Raw genomic sequence first — 17374 nt, forward strand, 5'->3', positions numbered from 1 at the left:
GCCCCCACCAAAACACAGTTGCAAAAAGCAGCAAAGTCGAAATTTAATTTCCCGGAATGAAATCAGGCAATACTAATTCAGCACTCGCCATGTGTAAATAATCTTACATCTCAAATGCCCGCTCAGTAGTTAATCTGCCATCAGATACTCTATGATATTGATCAAGACAAAATGAATAAAAATCAATTTTCATATCGTCACGATGCAGATGCAAAAAAATACATACAGTGCCAGGGAACACGTCTATCTCCTCACAATTGCATACCGATGCTGAATCTCAATAAATGAATCACCTGATGTGTGTATCACTGATTCCAACGTGTCAATATCCATCAGCATATCCCACCATACTTTTTCATAAACTTGTTCACTTTTTCACTTCCTCAGTTGTTTTTTTTCCTTTTTCTCTTATGTGCTCTATGCTTCATGTATTTAATTTCACGCCAAATTGTTTGTTAAAATTACAAGTTTTGCTTTGTATCAGAAAGTGTTTTTGCATTTGTTCCATGATTGTAGAATGACAAACTGCAGGGAGCACCGTGTGGGATGATAAGACAATAATAACAAATCTCACAATACCCGAGTGCTACAGTGCAGCAAAATTTGTTTCTGGAAAATGAATTGCTGCAATCCTGAGCACAAAACATCAGTCTCTCAGAGCATCAGGTGTTACAAATTCAATTCCATATTCATTAATTTTGCTGTTGATGCAACGCAATTAGAGGCCAAGTGAATCCTGGACTAATCCCTAACACTCCTAGGACAAGAATCACAGTAGCAGGAGATAGGAATAAATGAGCTGCAATAAAAAGGTACTAATACCCTGTATTATTCCAAGCTTAAAGTCTTCCTTTACTTCGATACATTTTTCCACATCTACCCTGGGAGGCTGAGATGCTCAAGCCTCTCTGACTAATTATTTTTGGTCTATGTGGGAGAAGAAGCAGGCATGGTATCACACTTCCCTCCTATGCAGGATTAAAAAAAAAATCAAATGAAAAAAGAACAAAAGAAAAGAAAAAGTGAAACACTATGACACTATTCATGTCTGAGACAGTGTGATGCACTTTGGAAGGTGACGCTGAATGTCATGTTTCTGGGCTGGAGGTTTCAGTGGGACATGTCTTTAGCCTCAGAGCGTCTGAGACTTTCTTCACTTTTTCCCATTTGTTTTTTGAAGAGCTACACACAGTCTCTCCCTCTGATTCCTGCAGCCTATGTCTCTATGAGCGAGTTACTGATGACTCTCATGTTCTTCCCACAGGAGTAAGAGAGGAAGCAATGGGCTGGACTATGATTCTAGAAGATGACTTTGGGGTCATTGCCTGGACACGGCGAGCTGGGAACTACATCAGCCTCTTCCTCCTTTTGTCTCTCTTTTCTACTCCAGTCCAGTCAGACATTTTGTTTCCTAAGGACCATCATTTCTCATGGAAAGCAGGTAAAATGTTTAATTATTCTCCTTCGCTATAAATGTCTGAATCACTATTCAAATTCTGAACCTCTAGGTCAAATGACTTTCATCTCTGGTGTGAAATCATAGCAGTAGTCAATTATAAATCCATACATTGAAATAAATATTTGTCAGGATTACTTTATTAGTATTCTTAGTAATATTTTCAATTTTTCTTACTGTACAAACGTGAGGATTTTATAGAACAGACCTCTGCGAACCTGTTAAGCTTCATGCAGTTGGATATGCTGCACGTGTGAGCACCCCCGCATCCACTCCTATGTACAGACTGTCTACGTGCACCAGAACCAGACAGTCATTACTGCTGTACAACATTGTGCAGTATTCATGTACATTCATTTCCAGTGCAACCATTTCTGCGGGGAAAGTAATCCTCCTCTTTCTGACACACATTGTTTGGGAGCGTAAACCTCGGGCTGCTATAGGACATCATCAAGCCATCAAGCCAGCTCCACTGGGCGGGTACTATAACAATACCTTCTTTCTGATGGATGGATTATCAATCCCTGGCGCTGTGGAGACAAACAGGGCTAGGGCTTTTAATGATGTGTACACTATGGTAATGTGAAACGGTTAATGAGACATTGTTACACAGTAAATCATCATGTTATCGTATGTTCTGCGGTGGATTTATGGCAGCAGTTACAGCTGGTTGACATTGTTTCCATGAACAGCAGGCTGCACACTACACTACAGTATTCTCCTGTGAATAGTCTAAATCTGCAGTTTAAATTTTCCAAGTGTTTCTATTTTTTTTTTTTTTTTACATGTTACAAATACCATTTGCATCCATGGAGTATTTTTATACAAACATCCTTTTTGTGAGTGAATCGCTTATGGAAAACTGAACTGAAATCTGATGTTCCCTTATAAAGTAAATTTGAGGTAATCTCAGAATTCATCCTCCACTTGCTTCACAAATTCAATTGAAAATGCATTTCCAAGGCAGCTTGAGGAGGAAAACATGGCCTTCCCTCACAAAAGCCCCACTTGCTGTGCGATTAGCACTTTCATTTCTCACTCTGTGGTTGGGTAATGACACTGCCCAAGTGATAAAGAGATTGATTAATTTCACTTGAAAGAGCGTATGTTCAAAAGGGATGTAACTGGGACACCAAGTGTGAGGATTTGACATCCTTGCAGGGCTAAGACATGTGATGTGTTGTTGCTTAGCAGGAAATGAAAATTACTTTAAAAACAAGAAAGGAAATCTCAAACTTAAGATGCCTCGCCCCTGAATATATCCTTCTAGTGTCTGTTTGGCTCCAGGGAAACCTGAGGGGCTGTAATAATTGAAATTGCAATCTTCTGAAGTGAAATCTAACAACACAAGGACAGTCGTATGATAAAACATGTTGTGTTACAAGGACACATTTGGTTTAGTTTGGTTTGAATGAGCAAACCTTCCTCGGGGCCACACATCTGTCTCACGTTCACTGTCTGCACAGCAGCTCCAGGCCTTATGTCACAAGTCTGATTATTATGTTCATGTCGGCAAATATTGATTTAACTTCCCTATGTCCGCCGTGGACATGATATATTTATACTTAATTTGGCTGACAAGCTCCCTTTTAATTTTGGACTTGTCAATGTAGAAAAGATGTGCTCTAAATTATGCTTAGCCACCCTATTGTGTGTTTGGTGTGTCTATCTAGGCCAGCAGCATTGTGGGGTAAATCTTTTGTGTGAGCCAGTTCCCAGAGCTGTGGCTAAGCTGGGTGTCTCTGGCTCAAACACAGAGCTGGAGTCATTTAAGCTCGACCTTCATCAGTGTCTTGGAGAACAGAATGGCGCACTGAAAGGCTGCTGCTAATGGGACTGTTATTTAACTCTTTAAAGCGACTGCTCGAAGACAATCCCTCATAAACAGCTATTCGTGCCCCTTTTAACAGCCAGTTCCATATTTGCCATCAGCTCACAGCACAGTGCATCAGAATAGATGATGAGACGGTGATATGAGTTTGAAGGGCTGTGATTCTAAGGCTTTGTGCTCAAATACAGACGATAGTAATTAGTTCCCCGTGTATTACATTGTCCAGCACAGAGTGATTCACACTGCTCTGTGTGCAGTAAAGTTGTTTTACTACTATAGATTGCACATAACCAGTCTGTGTGTAGGAGAAATAGATTTTAGAATATAATGGCAGGCAGGTGAAAGTTTGCATGCATGTAGCTTTTACCTTTTTAAATTTTGTCTTTAAAATTCCAGGGATCATATACTACAGCACAGTCCTGTTAGCTCCAGGATGCTGATATCTAAAACAGGGCATTTAAATTGGATTTAATTTGGCTTACAGAAGCAGATGCATTTAAACGTGACAGTGAGACACCGTGCTCATCCAGTGTCAGCTTTAGACCACTGAAGAACTAGGATCTTCTTTCCCAGGTTTTCATTTGTCATCTCTGAGATGAGCATTTTTTTTTTTTTTTTTTTTTTGAGTTCAGCATCAAACTTCATTCCTTTACTTGTCAAGAGTTACCTCCAGTGGTGCAAAGCAAAGCCAATATTAACACTTGTATCTATCATGCCCTTTCTTCTGCTGAAGTTAGCATGCAAACCAGCTAGTGCTGGCCCGTGTTGTCACTTTCTGATAGCAACTCACTGTAGCCTCCGATCTACCGTGAAGACGTAGCGCTGCTCAGAGGATGTATTATTACCTCTTGTCTTGTAAACGCAGCGATGGCCAAAGCTGTTGTCAAGCCACAATCACCACCACCTGCTCCGAGCCAGAAACCATATTCTGCGGCAGAGAAAACTTACAAATAGCCCCTTTAAAAAATCTTTAAAATTTCAGGACTCACCTATCAGTAGTTATTCAACAAACAGGAAAGGAGCTGCTTTATTCTTAGATACAAGTGAGAGCTGATCCCAGATGAAACTGCAATGTGCATCAAAGCTGTTTTTCTAAGAAAAAAAGTTTTTTTTATTATCATTATTTTTTGTTTTGTTTTTTTGACCTGGGAATTCAATTAGTTTTTGAAAGTGAAGTGTCTTTATCTCTGAGAAGAAAAATATAATATGCCTACCTAATTTTAACAATACAGTGGAGACTTTGTACAGTATTAAAAACAGTGAGTGCTGTGATTACAGGAATACATTTGTATTTGTTTAGTCACTATGTATTTCCTCATTTAGGCTTTTGTGTTTCATTCATATTTCTTCATTTTTAGCTATAAAAAATATTATGTTATGTGTCATTGCCTGGAGTCCTCTGGAGAATCGAATAATTAAGCTTTCTACTGTTCATCTAAATTATGTGGGAACTTTCAGCTGAAAGAATCAGCTGAGGGGCAGTGATTTTCAGAAGATTGAGAAATCAATAAAGGTTGTCCCTAATGAGAAGCATCTCAGCTCCTGCTGGATTATTCAAAGCGCTTACGGGGCTGAAGCCCCAGGAACCAGGTTTTACCCGGGGTCTTGTGGCTGTAAGAAAAAATGAACTCATATGTGCACTGAGTACAGTCGGGCAACATTTACATTTCATTTCAGGGTCTGAGTGTATTTATTTGCAACGTCCCCACACTGTTGCACCATCAAAGCTGAAATCAAACATCATTGCTGCAGTGTGCTTCTGTTGTTTCTGAAAAATAAGCTCAAAGGAGAGAGTGTGAGAGGATCGAGACTAGGAGGATTTCACATTGATCAAATGGCACTGAATAATTTACAAGGCACTTTTTTGCTTTATGACGACAGAGAAAAAAATCACATTAGGCAAATGCATTTTACTGCCAGTTAGTCAGACAATATTTAGTTTTCCTCATACTAGTTTTCTGTGCTGCAAAGGTAAGTGCAGCACCCTGACAGTAGTTAGTTTTAGCATCAATCTTGCAGGTCATGAATCATAGAGCTTCTTCCTCTTTGGAGCAAGAATACATTGTTATAATGATTCTTGTGCGCAGAGCTGGCCAGTATGTGTTCATTGAAATGTGAGACTTTGAACGAAGCAACACAAGCAATAAATCATATGTAAAGGTCTAATGTAAGCAGTGTGTAAAGACTATTCACAGAGAAAATGACATGTTCAAAGGAAAACAAGTTATTGTATGTAAGTCAGAAAATGTGTTCTCATTCACTGCTTTCACCTGATTAATCACATGGAGCTGAATTCAGATTGAGGATGGCATGTCATAACCCTAAAATGAGCTCACACTTTTTCCTTACTGTGTGCATGAGTCTGAAATTTACAAAGAACCTATGGTTCACCTTCCAACACTCACTCATTTAGACATTTCTACATTACGCTGATACTGGATTGAAAAGATCTTGGCACAGCTATGAGGGATGTTTCTTTTTATCTCCCTGAACTACTGTCCCAATGAACCCTTCCCATTACTGAGCTTTGCCATGGACATGTACTACAAAGGCCATGTGCACAACATTAGCAAACTAAATTTACACACACATCATTTGCCTCTGTGTTTTGGCCTTCCATCCACACTAGGCAGACTTTTTTTCACACTTCAAAAAGATGGTACATGAACTTGAGTCGCTCAAAGAAAAGTTGTGGGCAGTGTGTGCAGGGACACATGCACAAAATCACATTTACAACCTTCCTTTTAGTTTCCCCAGCAACAGAGACCAGTAAACAAAGAACTCTTAACTAAACGTGATATGAACCTTACAACAGTCCGATGACTATTACAATTAATAAGAAAGCAATTTAAATAAGGAAATGCTTAGATGTTACACAACATTTGCAAGTATTGCAGAATAACATTTTAATGGAAATTACAAAAACATTTTGTAATCTTACACCACCTGCGGCGCTGAGCTCAGCATAAACAAGGCAAATAAATAGACAACGTCATCAGGCCCTGCACATCTAAGAGGTACTTACCTGAGGAAAACACTCCCCGAGTTTACTTGTTTAAGTTTCCCTGCTGCCTTAAAAATATGAGTTAACTGAACTGTTCAGTTACAATGAAAAACTTTACAGACACATTTCCATTTCCATTTTCTCAGTCTGAAGATTCACTTCTTTATTACATATAGAACTTACAGCTGTGGTTACTGCTGTTGGAGACAGTGTGTTCCAGAGTTAGTAGAAAAGACAGCGTGTGAGTCTCCTCACCGTACTGTTGCTACGGACATAGGAACTGAATTCAATACAAACCACCATCATTGTTTGCATTGTTTTCAGTTTATGAAAACAAACAACAGTGACTTATCTTAACATGTTTTAAAGACACACAACACGTTTGCATCACATATGTTTTCTAGTACAAAACACAGGTGTCTTTGGGGAGTTTGAACTCTCAAACTGTGCAGTGTAGATCATATTTCTGTTTATGTTAATTTAATTTAATTTAATTTATCATATATATATATATATATATATATATAGTGTGTGTGTGAAGTCAAACACAAAAGAATAGTTGATTCCACTAAAATCCTGTGTGATGTTTTACAGCGTAGCCGACACAGATCCTGCTCATTTATCCAGCTGTTCCAGCTGACTTCATCCCCAATAAAGCCACATATCCAGACAACTTAATCCAGGAAATGTGCAAGTAGTAAGCTTTTATCCAATGACTGGCAATGGTGCTGGTAGTGGCACTGGTACTATAGTCTTTCTACTGATATACTGTGCTAGTACGCTCCATGTTAGTTGTAGCAATAAATGTGTGTGAATCTAACGTTTATGTTTCCTTCATTTTGTGTGTTTGCTTCCTCACATTTCAATCACTAAATCAGAAATGGTCCTTGCTCTAGAATTGTTAATCATTTAATGATTTAATTGATAATAATAATAGCTTACAGTGTCACTGTAAGCTTCCCAAGTTTCTTTTTGCCGTAATGATCTAAATAGTTTTGCTCAGTGGACAAATAACACATAACATGAGTTTGTAGAATGTTAATTGCAGTAATCTTGCCTTGAGCTAAAATACAAATTATAGTGTGGTGGTATGTGGACTAAACACAGTACATTATTTGTAGAAATCACCTCCAACCTACAGTCATTTCTCACATTCAGATGGATAGCTAGAGGCTTTTTGCTGATATTGATACTGTATAATAGTGTTTACACACAGTCATTCATCATTCACTCTGGTTTTGTTTTTCTATAGAACAACTGCAGAAATTCTGATGGAAAGATACAAAATGTCTTGGAAATGGAAAGTTAAACTTTCAAGACTTTGTGATACATATATTTATTTGAATATAATCACAATGATGAATGCTGCCAGGTGATTTGTCCTGTGGGTTCTGGTGTTGTCAGCAGTTTGACAACAGCAGTCTCGTACCTGTCAGTGTGGGATTTCTCCTGCTGCATATGAAAGAGCATTAAAGGTAAATAAGCAGTGATTCACACAGGGCAGAAAACTGCTGCTGCCACGCTGCTCTCAGTGATGTCACAGCAAAGTGTAACAGTCACTGACACTCTTAGAAGCAGCAACATGTAAAAGTAAAACAAATTAACGAAGACAAATCGAGCTACAATTTCAAGCTCAAGATTGTAAGAGTGACATTAGTAGCATGTTTTATTATCTGACTGCTTTCATTGAAGTGGCAGATGAGCTACAACGTGTATTTTTGACTGCAACCGCGCATTAACGTCATCCCTCCTGTCAAGTCCGCCACTCTGTAACTCAAGGGGTGAGAATATTATTTTAATTTTGTACATCAGACACACATCTGAAAAGAATAAATGTGATTGATAAGTTAAATAATGAAAATCCCAAACAAGAATTTGCAGCAGATCAGGGTAGCTGCAGATTTTCACATGTTGTAGGCCTGTCTCCTGAGCGAGCTAGCTAGCCACGCATATGTACATCAAACAGTCACCTGGGTTTTCCCTAAAATAATGTCAGACCAAACCCAACGACTTCAATATGAACACAGGCTGGCTCAGGAGGTGTCACGCAACACTTTCATCCGCCAGCTCTTACTTCGTCTCACACAACCATGTGTTGTGATTCATAGCTGATTTAAGTGTTTTCTCCCTGCCTTTCGTAAACACTGTGAAGCTTTCAGTGTCTTCCTTCCTCTAATCATAAAGTATCAATTATGCGGTTTGCCATTACAACTCACCACATTCCCGCAAAGGTGCAGGCATGTTGTCTCATTAAAATCTGAAATAAAGAAATATGGTTTGTTATCTCCCTCCTGTGGGTATAGGCTAAATCTCGTACACCGGATCAGCCTGATCATGATCAAGGTGAATAAAATTCAAAGTTGACTATTGACATCAGGTGGAGATACAGTATATTGCTCCAATTAGATATACTATATCTCAAGCTTTTTTGCAACCCACACATATCCACTGCATTTTTAAAATAACGCCTTGGGCATACCGTCGACACAAAAGAGTAACAATAAAGTGAACAACAAACAGATGCTTTGTCTCATTTAAATTTGATTAGCATTGAACGCACCATATTTGTAACTGCGTTACTCTATATTGCAGCGATCAAAGCAACCTTGACACAATTTCAAGTGTCTCTTCAAAAGCTCTTTACATTGATTATGCAATTGAGATCTCATTTTGAACTCATGTCTCTCCTTCTGACTGGCAGGGAACTGATTGAGGTTGTCATAAAAGCTGGCGGCTAGTCTCATGAGAGCCACAAGGCAGGAGATCCCTTGCAGTCAGACCCTTAATCCCATGAGAATATTCTCACAGAAGAGTAAGCTTTCAGAGTGCCTCTCCTATCAGAAGTCCCTTTCAAGCAGTGTGGGGCTTTCGCACAACCCTTATACAAAATGTCCTATTTCTGGACAAATCTCCCACAGTTGAATTTTTTTTCTTCAGGGACTTGAGGGAGGACTAGGGAAAGATACACAGCCATGACGAGTATGTAACTGAAGCCAGCTGTAATTATGAAGAGTTCCTGTAGCTACTGAAATATCCAGCCTGGAGTGCTATTGTGTAACTGATGGAAATCAAAGATAGAAGGTCATCTCATTACTGAACGGCTCCTGCAGCGCCAATTAATACTAATATTGAAATACATAAAAGGCATCTCTGAGCGTCTGATTTCTGTATGATATAGATGCCTCACTACATTCCTCTTAAATTCTTGTCGATATTATGATGGCTGTTGAAAAACTGAATGTAAATTAACCTTTGTGTAGCTTTTAAATACCATTTATCCATTCTTACACAAAGAAACAAATACACAGTCAAGTGCAGATGCTGTACAGTACAGTGGTGTCTGACTGCATGTGCAGTACCAGTGAGCATGTCGTCTGTTATCCTGTGTTATAGTGAGTCTCTGTTGTAGCTGCCTGCACAAAAAAACCCCTAGATGACTCAAAGACTAATTATAGCTGTAATACAGTTTTAACTGAATTAACTTACTTAGAATGGATTTTAGGAATACAGTGGTTCCTCACAAGCGAAAAAAAAGTCACAATAGTGAAATTTGATTAGTCAACAACTTCAGCTCCTTTAATGCAAATGAAGTAAAACCTGCTGACAGGAGGTTCTCCTGTTCCACCGCTGCAAACTGGCTCAAGTGCAAAGATTTTAGTAAATCAGCAGGAAGGAAATCAGGCAGGAGCATGTCCTGCTCTTTGATGCTTTACTAGATGTTGGGATTATTGAGTTTTGAGACTGAAGAGAGTGACCTTGTCGGCTACTTTGCGTGCGATGCATGTCTGTGTGAAGGTCAGGTAAAAGTAATTTGTCACTGCGCGGAATGAACGGACAAAGCATCTGACATCCACTGCTGCACTCTACAAAATAAATTAAGCCTCAGTGTCACATAGCTTTATTAATCTATCATTCTGCTCCTCATTTTTGTCTGGGTTCTTAATATGCTCTATAAATGCTCTCTAGTGAGGAAGCTTCATTCTAATTCCCCTTCATAAAAAAAGGCTATTTGCTGCTTTAACAAAACATGACACGCCTGTTGTAATTACAATAGTTTTAATGAGATGAACTCATCTTTGCTTTAGAGAAACTGTAAGCCTGAAGGACTCAGCACAGACTGAGTAAGTATGTGTTCAGGGAGAAGCTGCAGAATATACGGCAGGAGTGTAAACCTAAATGCTAAAAATGGTTTAAAAAAAAAAAAAAAAAAACAGTTTTGTGTTCATCTTCTTCTTTGTGCAGTTTCCTTGACAAGCTGCTCTCCATGCTGGAGTGCTCTGTCTTTGTCAGCACAACTGCTTATACCCCCTACTGCAGAACTAGAAGTAAATAGCTTACCTACTGATAAGATTTCTCATTTCTCTGTGCAAGTTCCACTCTGTTTCTGTCTATATATCCTCCCTTGTTTGATAATTAATGACATGATATTTTGTACCTGTGGTGGATGTTTCACTCCGATTAAAAGATCTCCTCAGAATTATGGAGGATGCGAACTCCGTGCTGATGCACTACCCACAGCAAGAGCAAAAGGAAAATGTTAATAATCTTCTGTGTGTTGGAACAGCAGCCTCTACAGAGACCTGTTAAAATAGCCCTCTCTGTTTACCATGCATTTGACCCAGTGGGGAACACACTGGAGAGACAGCGAGGTGAAACCAAATGGATTTTATTCTTACCTGAGAAATGCTCCCATATGAGTCATTTTCTGATTGCAGAGCACTGTCTATCAACAGTGCTTGTTTTGTTTTACCCTTTGATCAACTGCTGTGCTGAAACAGGGTAGTCAAAACAGGAGATCTAGAAAGGAGTGGAGCAGAGAGGAGAGGGGCTGCGAGGAACAGGTTGCAGTGGAATTATCCTGAAAGTACTAATGTAGTAGCCAATGTAAAAGAATATACATTTTGAATTATGACATATGTCTCGCATGTGTGAAAAACATGCATATATGGGATTTGGGGTATATGTTTCAAGAAGCAGGTGTACGGAGTTATCTGGATGACTCAGCTGAGTGACACTGTGCCGGTCTTGTCTCTGAGGAATTACGTAGAGGAAATACTGTTGCAAAATGCTAATTTTCAAATGTCCACTAACATAAGTATTTCATTTGTTATCACCATAATATCAGCTCTTACAATACAATATCCATTCATAAAGCAACCAGAGCACGATTAAACATTTTCATGGTTAAATGTTTAAGCACTCACAGCACTTGGTCAGGGTGAGGAAGAGATCTCCTCCCTGCCTTCCTTTCTTCTCTGCTTCCTTTCTGCCTACCAGCAGGAGACAAGTCAAATCATGACTGAAATATGCCTCTCCCTGTTCCAAATGGAAATCAAAATGGGAGAGAAATCCAGTGTGTCCGCACATTAAACAATCTGTTCCACCCTAATAGTTCAGAGTCAGGCAGAATGCAAGCAGGTTGTACACACATGCTCCTGAGAATAAGTCTAATCAGACCATATTGTTAAATCACCTGTGTGAGTTTACCATGGTTGTACAGGCCTTTTAATAACCCTGACAGGGTTATTAACCCTGTCGTTATTAACCCTTTCAGGGTTATTAAAAGGCCCGTACAACCATGGTAAACTCACACAGGTGATTTAACAATATTAAAAGGCCTGTACACCCTGTGAAGGCTTGGTATGTCTGTAACATTAGTCAGAAAAGGCTTCAGTCATGTCAGTTTGTCTTCAGCCTACAGTATACTGAAGATATCAGTATTGATTTTTATTTATATTTATATCTTTTCTTATTTTGACTGTTGGGACCAACGTGTACTTAATACCCACTTAATACCCATTAGAGATGGATCCTAAATGCCTGGCTCCATTTGAGATGCTACCATGGCTAATACCGGTTTTAGCAGCACATTGTTTAGCTATAATCATACACTCAAAATGTCAGATTTTTGATGTCCTCGAGACATTACACAGGTCTTCCTTCTTGTCACAGGGAGACATAAAGCTCCTGCACTGACACTAGCTGTAATAGCCTGTATTTTGAGCAAGGAACACGACTTTTAACTGAATGCTTCCTCGTCTTGCATTCCTAATTTCAGACAATGGGTATTTGATTTTTCTTTCCAATTAGCATATTCATGATAGTTGAAAGACAAAAAAACTGTGGATTCATAACGGTATAAAACTTAATGGCACAATGAATCACAGAATGTAATGACAGCCAATGACTTATTATATGTATTGCTTTAGCAACTAAAGCTGACTTCTTTAAACATTAATGGATTTAACAATGTTCAGATATTCCCAGATATGGCTGCTACAGTACGTTAAATTTGGGGTTTGGGGATTTTATTCAGTACTATTTCATTTATTTTAAGGTTTTGTTTATGAGTTTGGCCAGTATCAAGTTATGTCTCTGCAGCATGCCATTTGTTTTAGTTTAGTCTTAGCACTTGTTAATTTTCATTTGTCCTTCCCTTGGATGAGCAGCTGAATAAATCTTGTTGAGAGTAGAGGAAGAGCTGGAGGAACCCACTGGTATCAATGGGCACAGCAAACCAGTTTAATTAATTCTGCAAATACTTGATTTTCATCCTCTTTTTTTATTTTGCCAGGCTGTTGAACACATTGTTGGGAGTGACTTCTTAATCTCAGTCGGGACTCCACACTTGGCAATTTTCTCTTTTCCTTCTGAGGTGAAAGAGAGTCATTTCCTAAATGGGCAAAATGAATGAATAAATAAATAGATAAACAAGAAATATCTGATGTCGCGATCTAAACGTATCAGGATCATTTTCTGGCAAAATAAACTGTAGCACTTATATTCTGATTGCTTCCTGTTTACATGATGATTATGAGATTAATACTGGCAGACGTACTTCAGGTTGTTTCATGTAGCTAGCTCAGGCTGCTGAAGCCTCTTTGGCAGAACTTTAGAATGTATTTTTTGGGTTTTTTTTCATGTGTAGTTTGCATAGTTTGTTCTCCAGGTCTTACAGTGTATAGTGGTGTGTGAAAGGGATCCCTTCACAGTTAATATGGAGAGGGAGAATTTGAACTGCAGTCAACATACTGCATCATCTTTGTGACAGGGATGTAAAGCACCACCCGTAGATTTTTTTGGATTAGTATTTCTACTCTTAGTGAGGCACTGTGGTGCTTTCTCTGGCCACGTTTGTTGTTTTAGTGAATGAAATGCTAAAGTCGGCATGCTAACAATAATTTAAAGGAGGTATTTTTAAGTTTTGCTATTGCTGCATAGCCAGGGTTAGTATTAATATTTACTTACCATTCTAGAAGAAACTCTGCGAGTTCAGCATCAAACTTCATTCCTTTACTCGCCATGAGTTGTTTCCAGTGGTGGAAAGCAATGCCAATGTTAGCATGCTATCTCGCTAGCCCCGGGCCTCAGCCCATCTCATCACTTTCCAATAATCTCCATTGAGCCTGAAAGACATAGCACTGCTCAGAGGGCGTATTATAACCTCTTGTCTTGTAAACCCAACAACGGCTGAAGCTCTTGTCAAGCATCAATCACCATCACCCACTCTGGCGGCAGAGAAAACTTACAAATAGCCCCTTTAAATTCATGCCAACAACCATTTAAATTCTGACCTGATGGTGCTACATGAAAATTTAGCGGGTAATTTAAGTTATTACAATTCATCCTAAGGGAGATATGAACATTTGTACCAAATTTTATTGCAGTTCATCTTACCAGTTTAACTCAGTAGCAGAAATATCATTCTTATTATGGCGCAAGAGGAAAAGTGACGGGATCACTAAAGTCACACCCTTTGCTGACCATGAATGTCTCTGCTAAATTTCATTGCAGTAGGTCAAATAGTTGTTTAAGGTATTTAAGTCTGCACCAAGTTGACAGATCGACTGACTAACTGACACATATACATTACTTAGAGCAGTGGTTCTCAAAAAGAGGGTCCAGAAACCCCCTCAAGGACCCCTGGGAGAGCCAGCAAAAAGGGGAATAATATATTTTCAATATCATTTCAGCCATAAGTAACACAATGACAGTATGTATGACTATTTTGATCATGGGTTGCAAACACTTTCTGTAATAAAACATCTAGAAACAAAAATCTTATCAGATGGGGGTATGTGGTCTAATTTGTTTCAGTTTATAGGGATCCTTGATGTGGAAAAGTTTGAGAACCACTCACTTAGAGCCATGCCTCTAATACAGCCTAAATCAAGCCTCTGCAACAGTAATGTTGTCAATTTATTTATTGTTAAAATAAGAGTATTTATGTGAAAACAATTCTAAAATATCCTAATCCAGAAATTGCAATTATCTTGAAATTATATCACGTTGCAGAGCCTTAGAAGTCTCTTAAAGTCTTCAGGGGAGTTAGCACAAATGGTTTTATAATTATTCATCTCAGCAAAGTCACTTTACCTCAGGACTGCATCTCTCCAGCCTTCAAACCCTGGATCCTGTAAAAAAAAAAAAAAAAAAAAAAAAAAAAATTATTATTGAATTTCATAAACCTGAAGCCGTAATGTTGAACTTGTGTGGATCTCAAGAGGGAGTGTACTTCACAGAGATTTAAATGAGACGCTCACAAAGTTGCATTTCAATAAGATTTAACTAGGGGAGAGAACACTGGTGTAATGATAAACAGACAGTGATGGGAAAAGGGTGCTGGTGGGTTTTGCTGTAGGGGTGCTTGGGGGCCTTTCCTTGATCAGGGATCATGCTCTCACACTGGCTGATTTGGCAGCATGGGGCCTGAACCAGTGAATGGCAACTCAATGACAAAGTCACAATTTCCCACTCATCAACCTACTCATCACAAATGAAACAAGGCCTCATTAGTTTAGGCAGAAACTCAAAAGTTGCTATAGTTACAGTATATATCAGCCTCATGTGTTAGCTGAGCTTGTGTACTGCTGTCGTTGGTAAACAGTCTGTTTAAAGCCCTGACACACAGAACTTGAGATTTGCAGACTTTAGTGAGTGCTTGAGTATCTTGGCAGCAGCTGTTGAAAAATGACCCACCCTAGGTACTGAACTAGGTAACTATGTTTAAATATATAAATATATATTTATAAACCATCAGAACTGACTTGCTAATTTAACAACAGAAAGTCCGTTAAACATTGTGTTTTGTTCTGGATCAAAGCATGGCTATAATTACATCTTCATCTGGCAGATTGTCTTATTCAGAGTGACACACAGTCCTGCTCTGTATTCACGATTAAAACATGACCATCAGACTGATCAGATCATTCTAGTCATTAGTTGACCAAGGGATGCTATAAGGAATGAACCTGTGTGCTGAAGGAACTCATTATGGAAACAGAAATAAACCATTGCCAGTACATACATTGTATCCTGTACAGTCCAATTTGCAGATGACAGGTTTATTTATTTTTTCATTTATTTTTTATTTGTCCGTCAATTATCAAATGGAAAAAAGTAAGAGTGAACACAGTGAAGAATATTTCGATGAAGCCAATATGTTGCATTAATATTCACTCAGTTCCTTCTCAAGGTACCTGTTTGGTGCTGTTTCTCCTATCACTACAGAATACTTAACAAATAATAATGTAATTCATATTGTCTCTGGTGATATGATTCCCCATAAAGCTAAGATCTTGTGTTTATCAGAATATATAAAAGGACCTCAGCTCAACTTGCTCCTTAAACAGTCGCGCTGAGAAAAAAACATTCTTCACTGGACTGTCTGAAATTACATTTGGGGTAATTTAACAAGGAAAGATGCTTAGGTTTGGTTTGCAAGATGTCAAGAAACTCATAGCACATAATTAATATAAGTTGGATATGCCATGCATCATTTTCCTACCCCAGACGCCCAGCATTTAATCATGAGGAAAGAAGGCAGGTGAACTTTTAATTAGAATTTGTGAAGTGATGTTTGATCTTTTATTACCTCCACCGTGAAGTGATGGCTTCTGTCTTACTATGTTAAACACAGCTGCAAACATTCACGCTCCCAACAGGAAGACATCTTTTGAGTTTAATGACCACATAACTACCCATCACCACCAAGAAGCGAGACTAATTACCGCATCTGTTGAATTACTCCTCATCCAGATGCAATATTTGCAGAGAGCGGCCACCGTGACGAAGCAGCCTATCGACCCCGTGACCTTTCCTCTTAGGACAGCAACAAAGACAGTCATGGATAATTTGGAGATTTAAAGTTATGCACCTAGTTGAGTCCTGTGTTGTAATTTTTATTTTTCAGTCTTTGATCCAGAAATAGTCTTGCTGTGTTTGCAGAAAATGATTAATTATTATAGTTGCGCTGTAGTTTTCAAGCATTCCTTTTGGGGTATGGAGGAGCTGTGTGTGTTGGGGAAGAATGGAAAATGAAATGACAAGTGATGTTCTTTTTAGGGAAACCCTCTGGGAAATAGCAGCTGTTGCCTCCATATGAAAAAGAGACTTTTCAAGATCCAACTTTCTTGTTGTCTGTTGTTTGTGTGGATTATTCTGACATGTTGGTAAAAGTCTGACCAGCTGGGTGAGAAACTTGCCCACGGAGTTTCTCCAATATTTTACTCTCTATGTCCAGTGGGCCCTAAAATGTCAAGAGAATTGTTATCCCCTCTCTCTGTCTCTGATTGTTCTAAATGAGTTTTCACTTGGCAGGTTATAAACCGGTGAAAGGCATTTGTTTTTTGTGATCCAAAGAGCTGGCACCACATCGACTCAAGGGTGATCTCAAAGTGTGTTTTCAGTCTGGGATTGCTTACTATCACCAACAGTAGAGGTGGGTGTTTGATTATAAATTTTATTTACAAAAGCCATTATATATCCTCAGTTTTGTGACCATTACAAAAAAACAATACTTTTTTCATTATCTTAAATAACATGTTTATATACATGTTATTTCTGAGAAGGTTAGCATTTTTTTATTAAAGAAAATTATGCCGAAGCTCTAAAGGTATTATATTTATATTGTCTTCAACAGTAACACCACATCCAACATTTTTGGAAGGAGGGTAAAACAGAGACTCTTGTGGACTGAGTAGAAGTCTCTTGAACCGCTGACCACATCCAACATCGCCACTGGGTGTGGTCAAGTGCAGTCCGTTGTACACGTGACCACACCCAGCTGTGATGTATTAAGGAA

At 38.7% G+C, this 17374-nt stretch overlaps 1 protein-coding gene across 1 annotated transcript in view; it reads left to right on the forward strand.

The window, feature by feature from the left end:
* The first annotated feature begins 1267 nt into the window (after positions 1–1267).
* thsd7ba (thrombospondin, type I, domain containing 7Ba) overlaps positions 1268–17374 on the forward strand; it is a 123175-nt gene continuing 107068 nt past the window's right edge. The window contains exon 1 of the mRNA XM_023424902.2: positions 1268–1441. Within this exon, the coding sequence (XP_023280670.1) occupies positions 1282–1441 (160 nt within the window). The 5' untranslated portion in view covers positions 1268–1281. The remainder of the gene's footprint in view (positions 1442–17374) is intronic.

The sequence above is a fragment of the Seriola lalandi genome, unplaced genomic scaffold (assembly GCF_002814215.2).
Source record: "Seriola lalandi dorsalis isolate HSWRI2012SDOR001 ecotype SW California unplaced genomic scaffold, Sedor1 jcf7180002054758, whole genome shotgun sequence".
Lineage (NCBI taxonomy): Eukaryota > Metazoa > Chordata > Actinopteri > Carangiformes > Carangidae > Seriola > Seriola lalandi.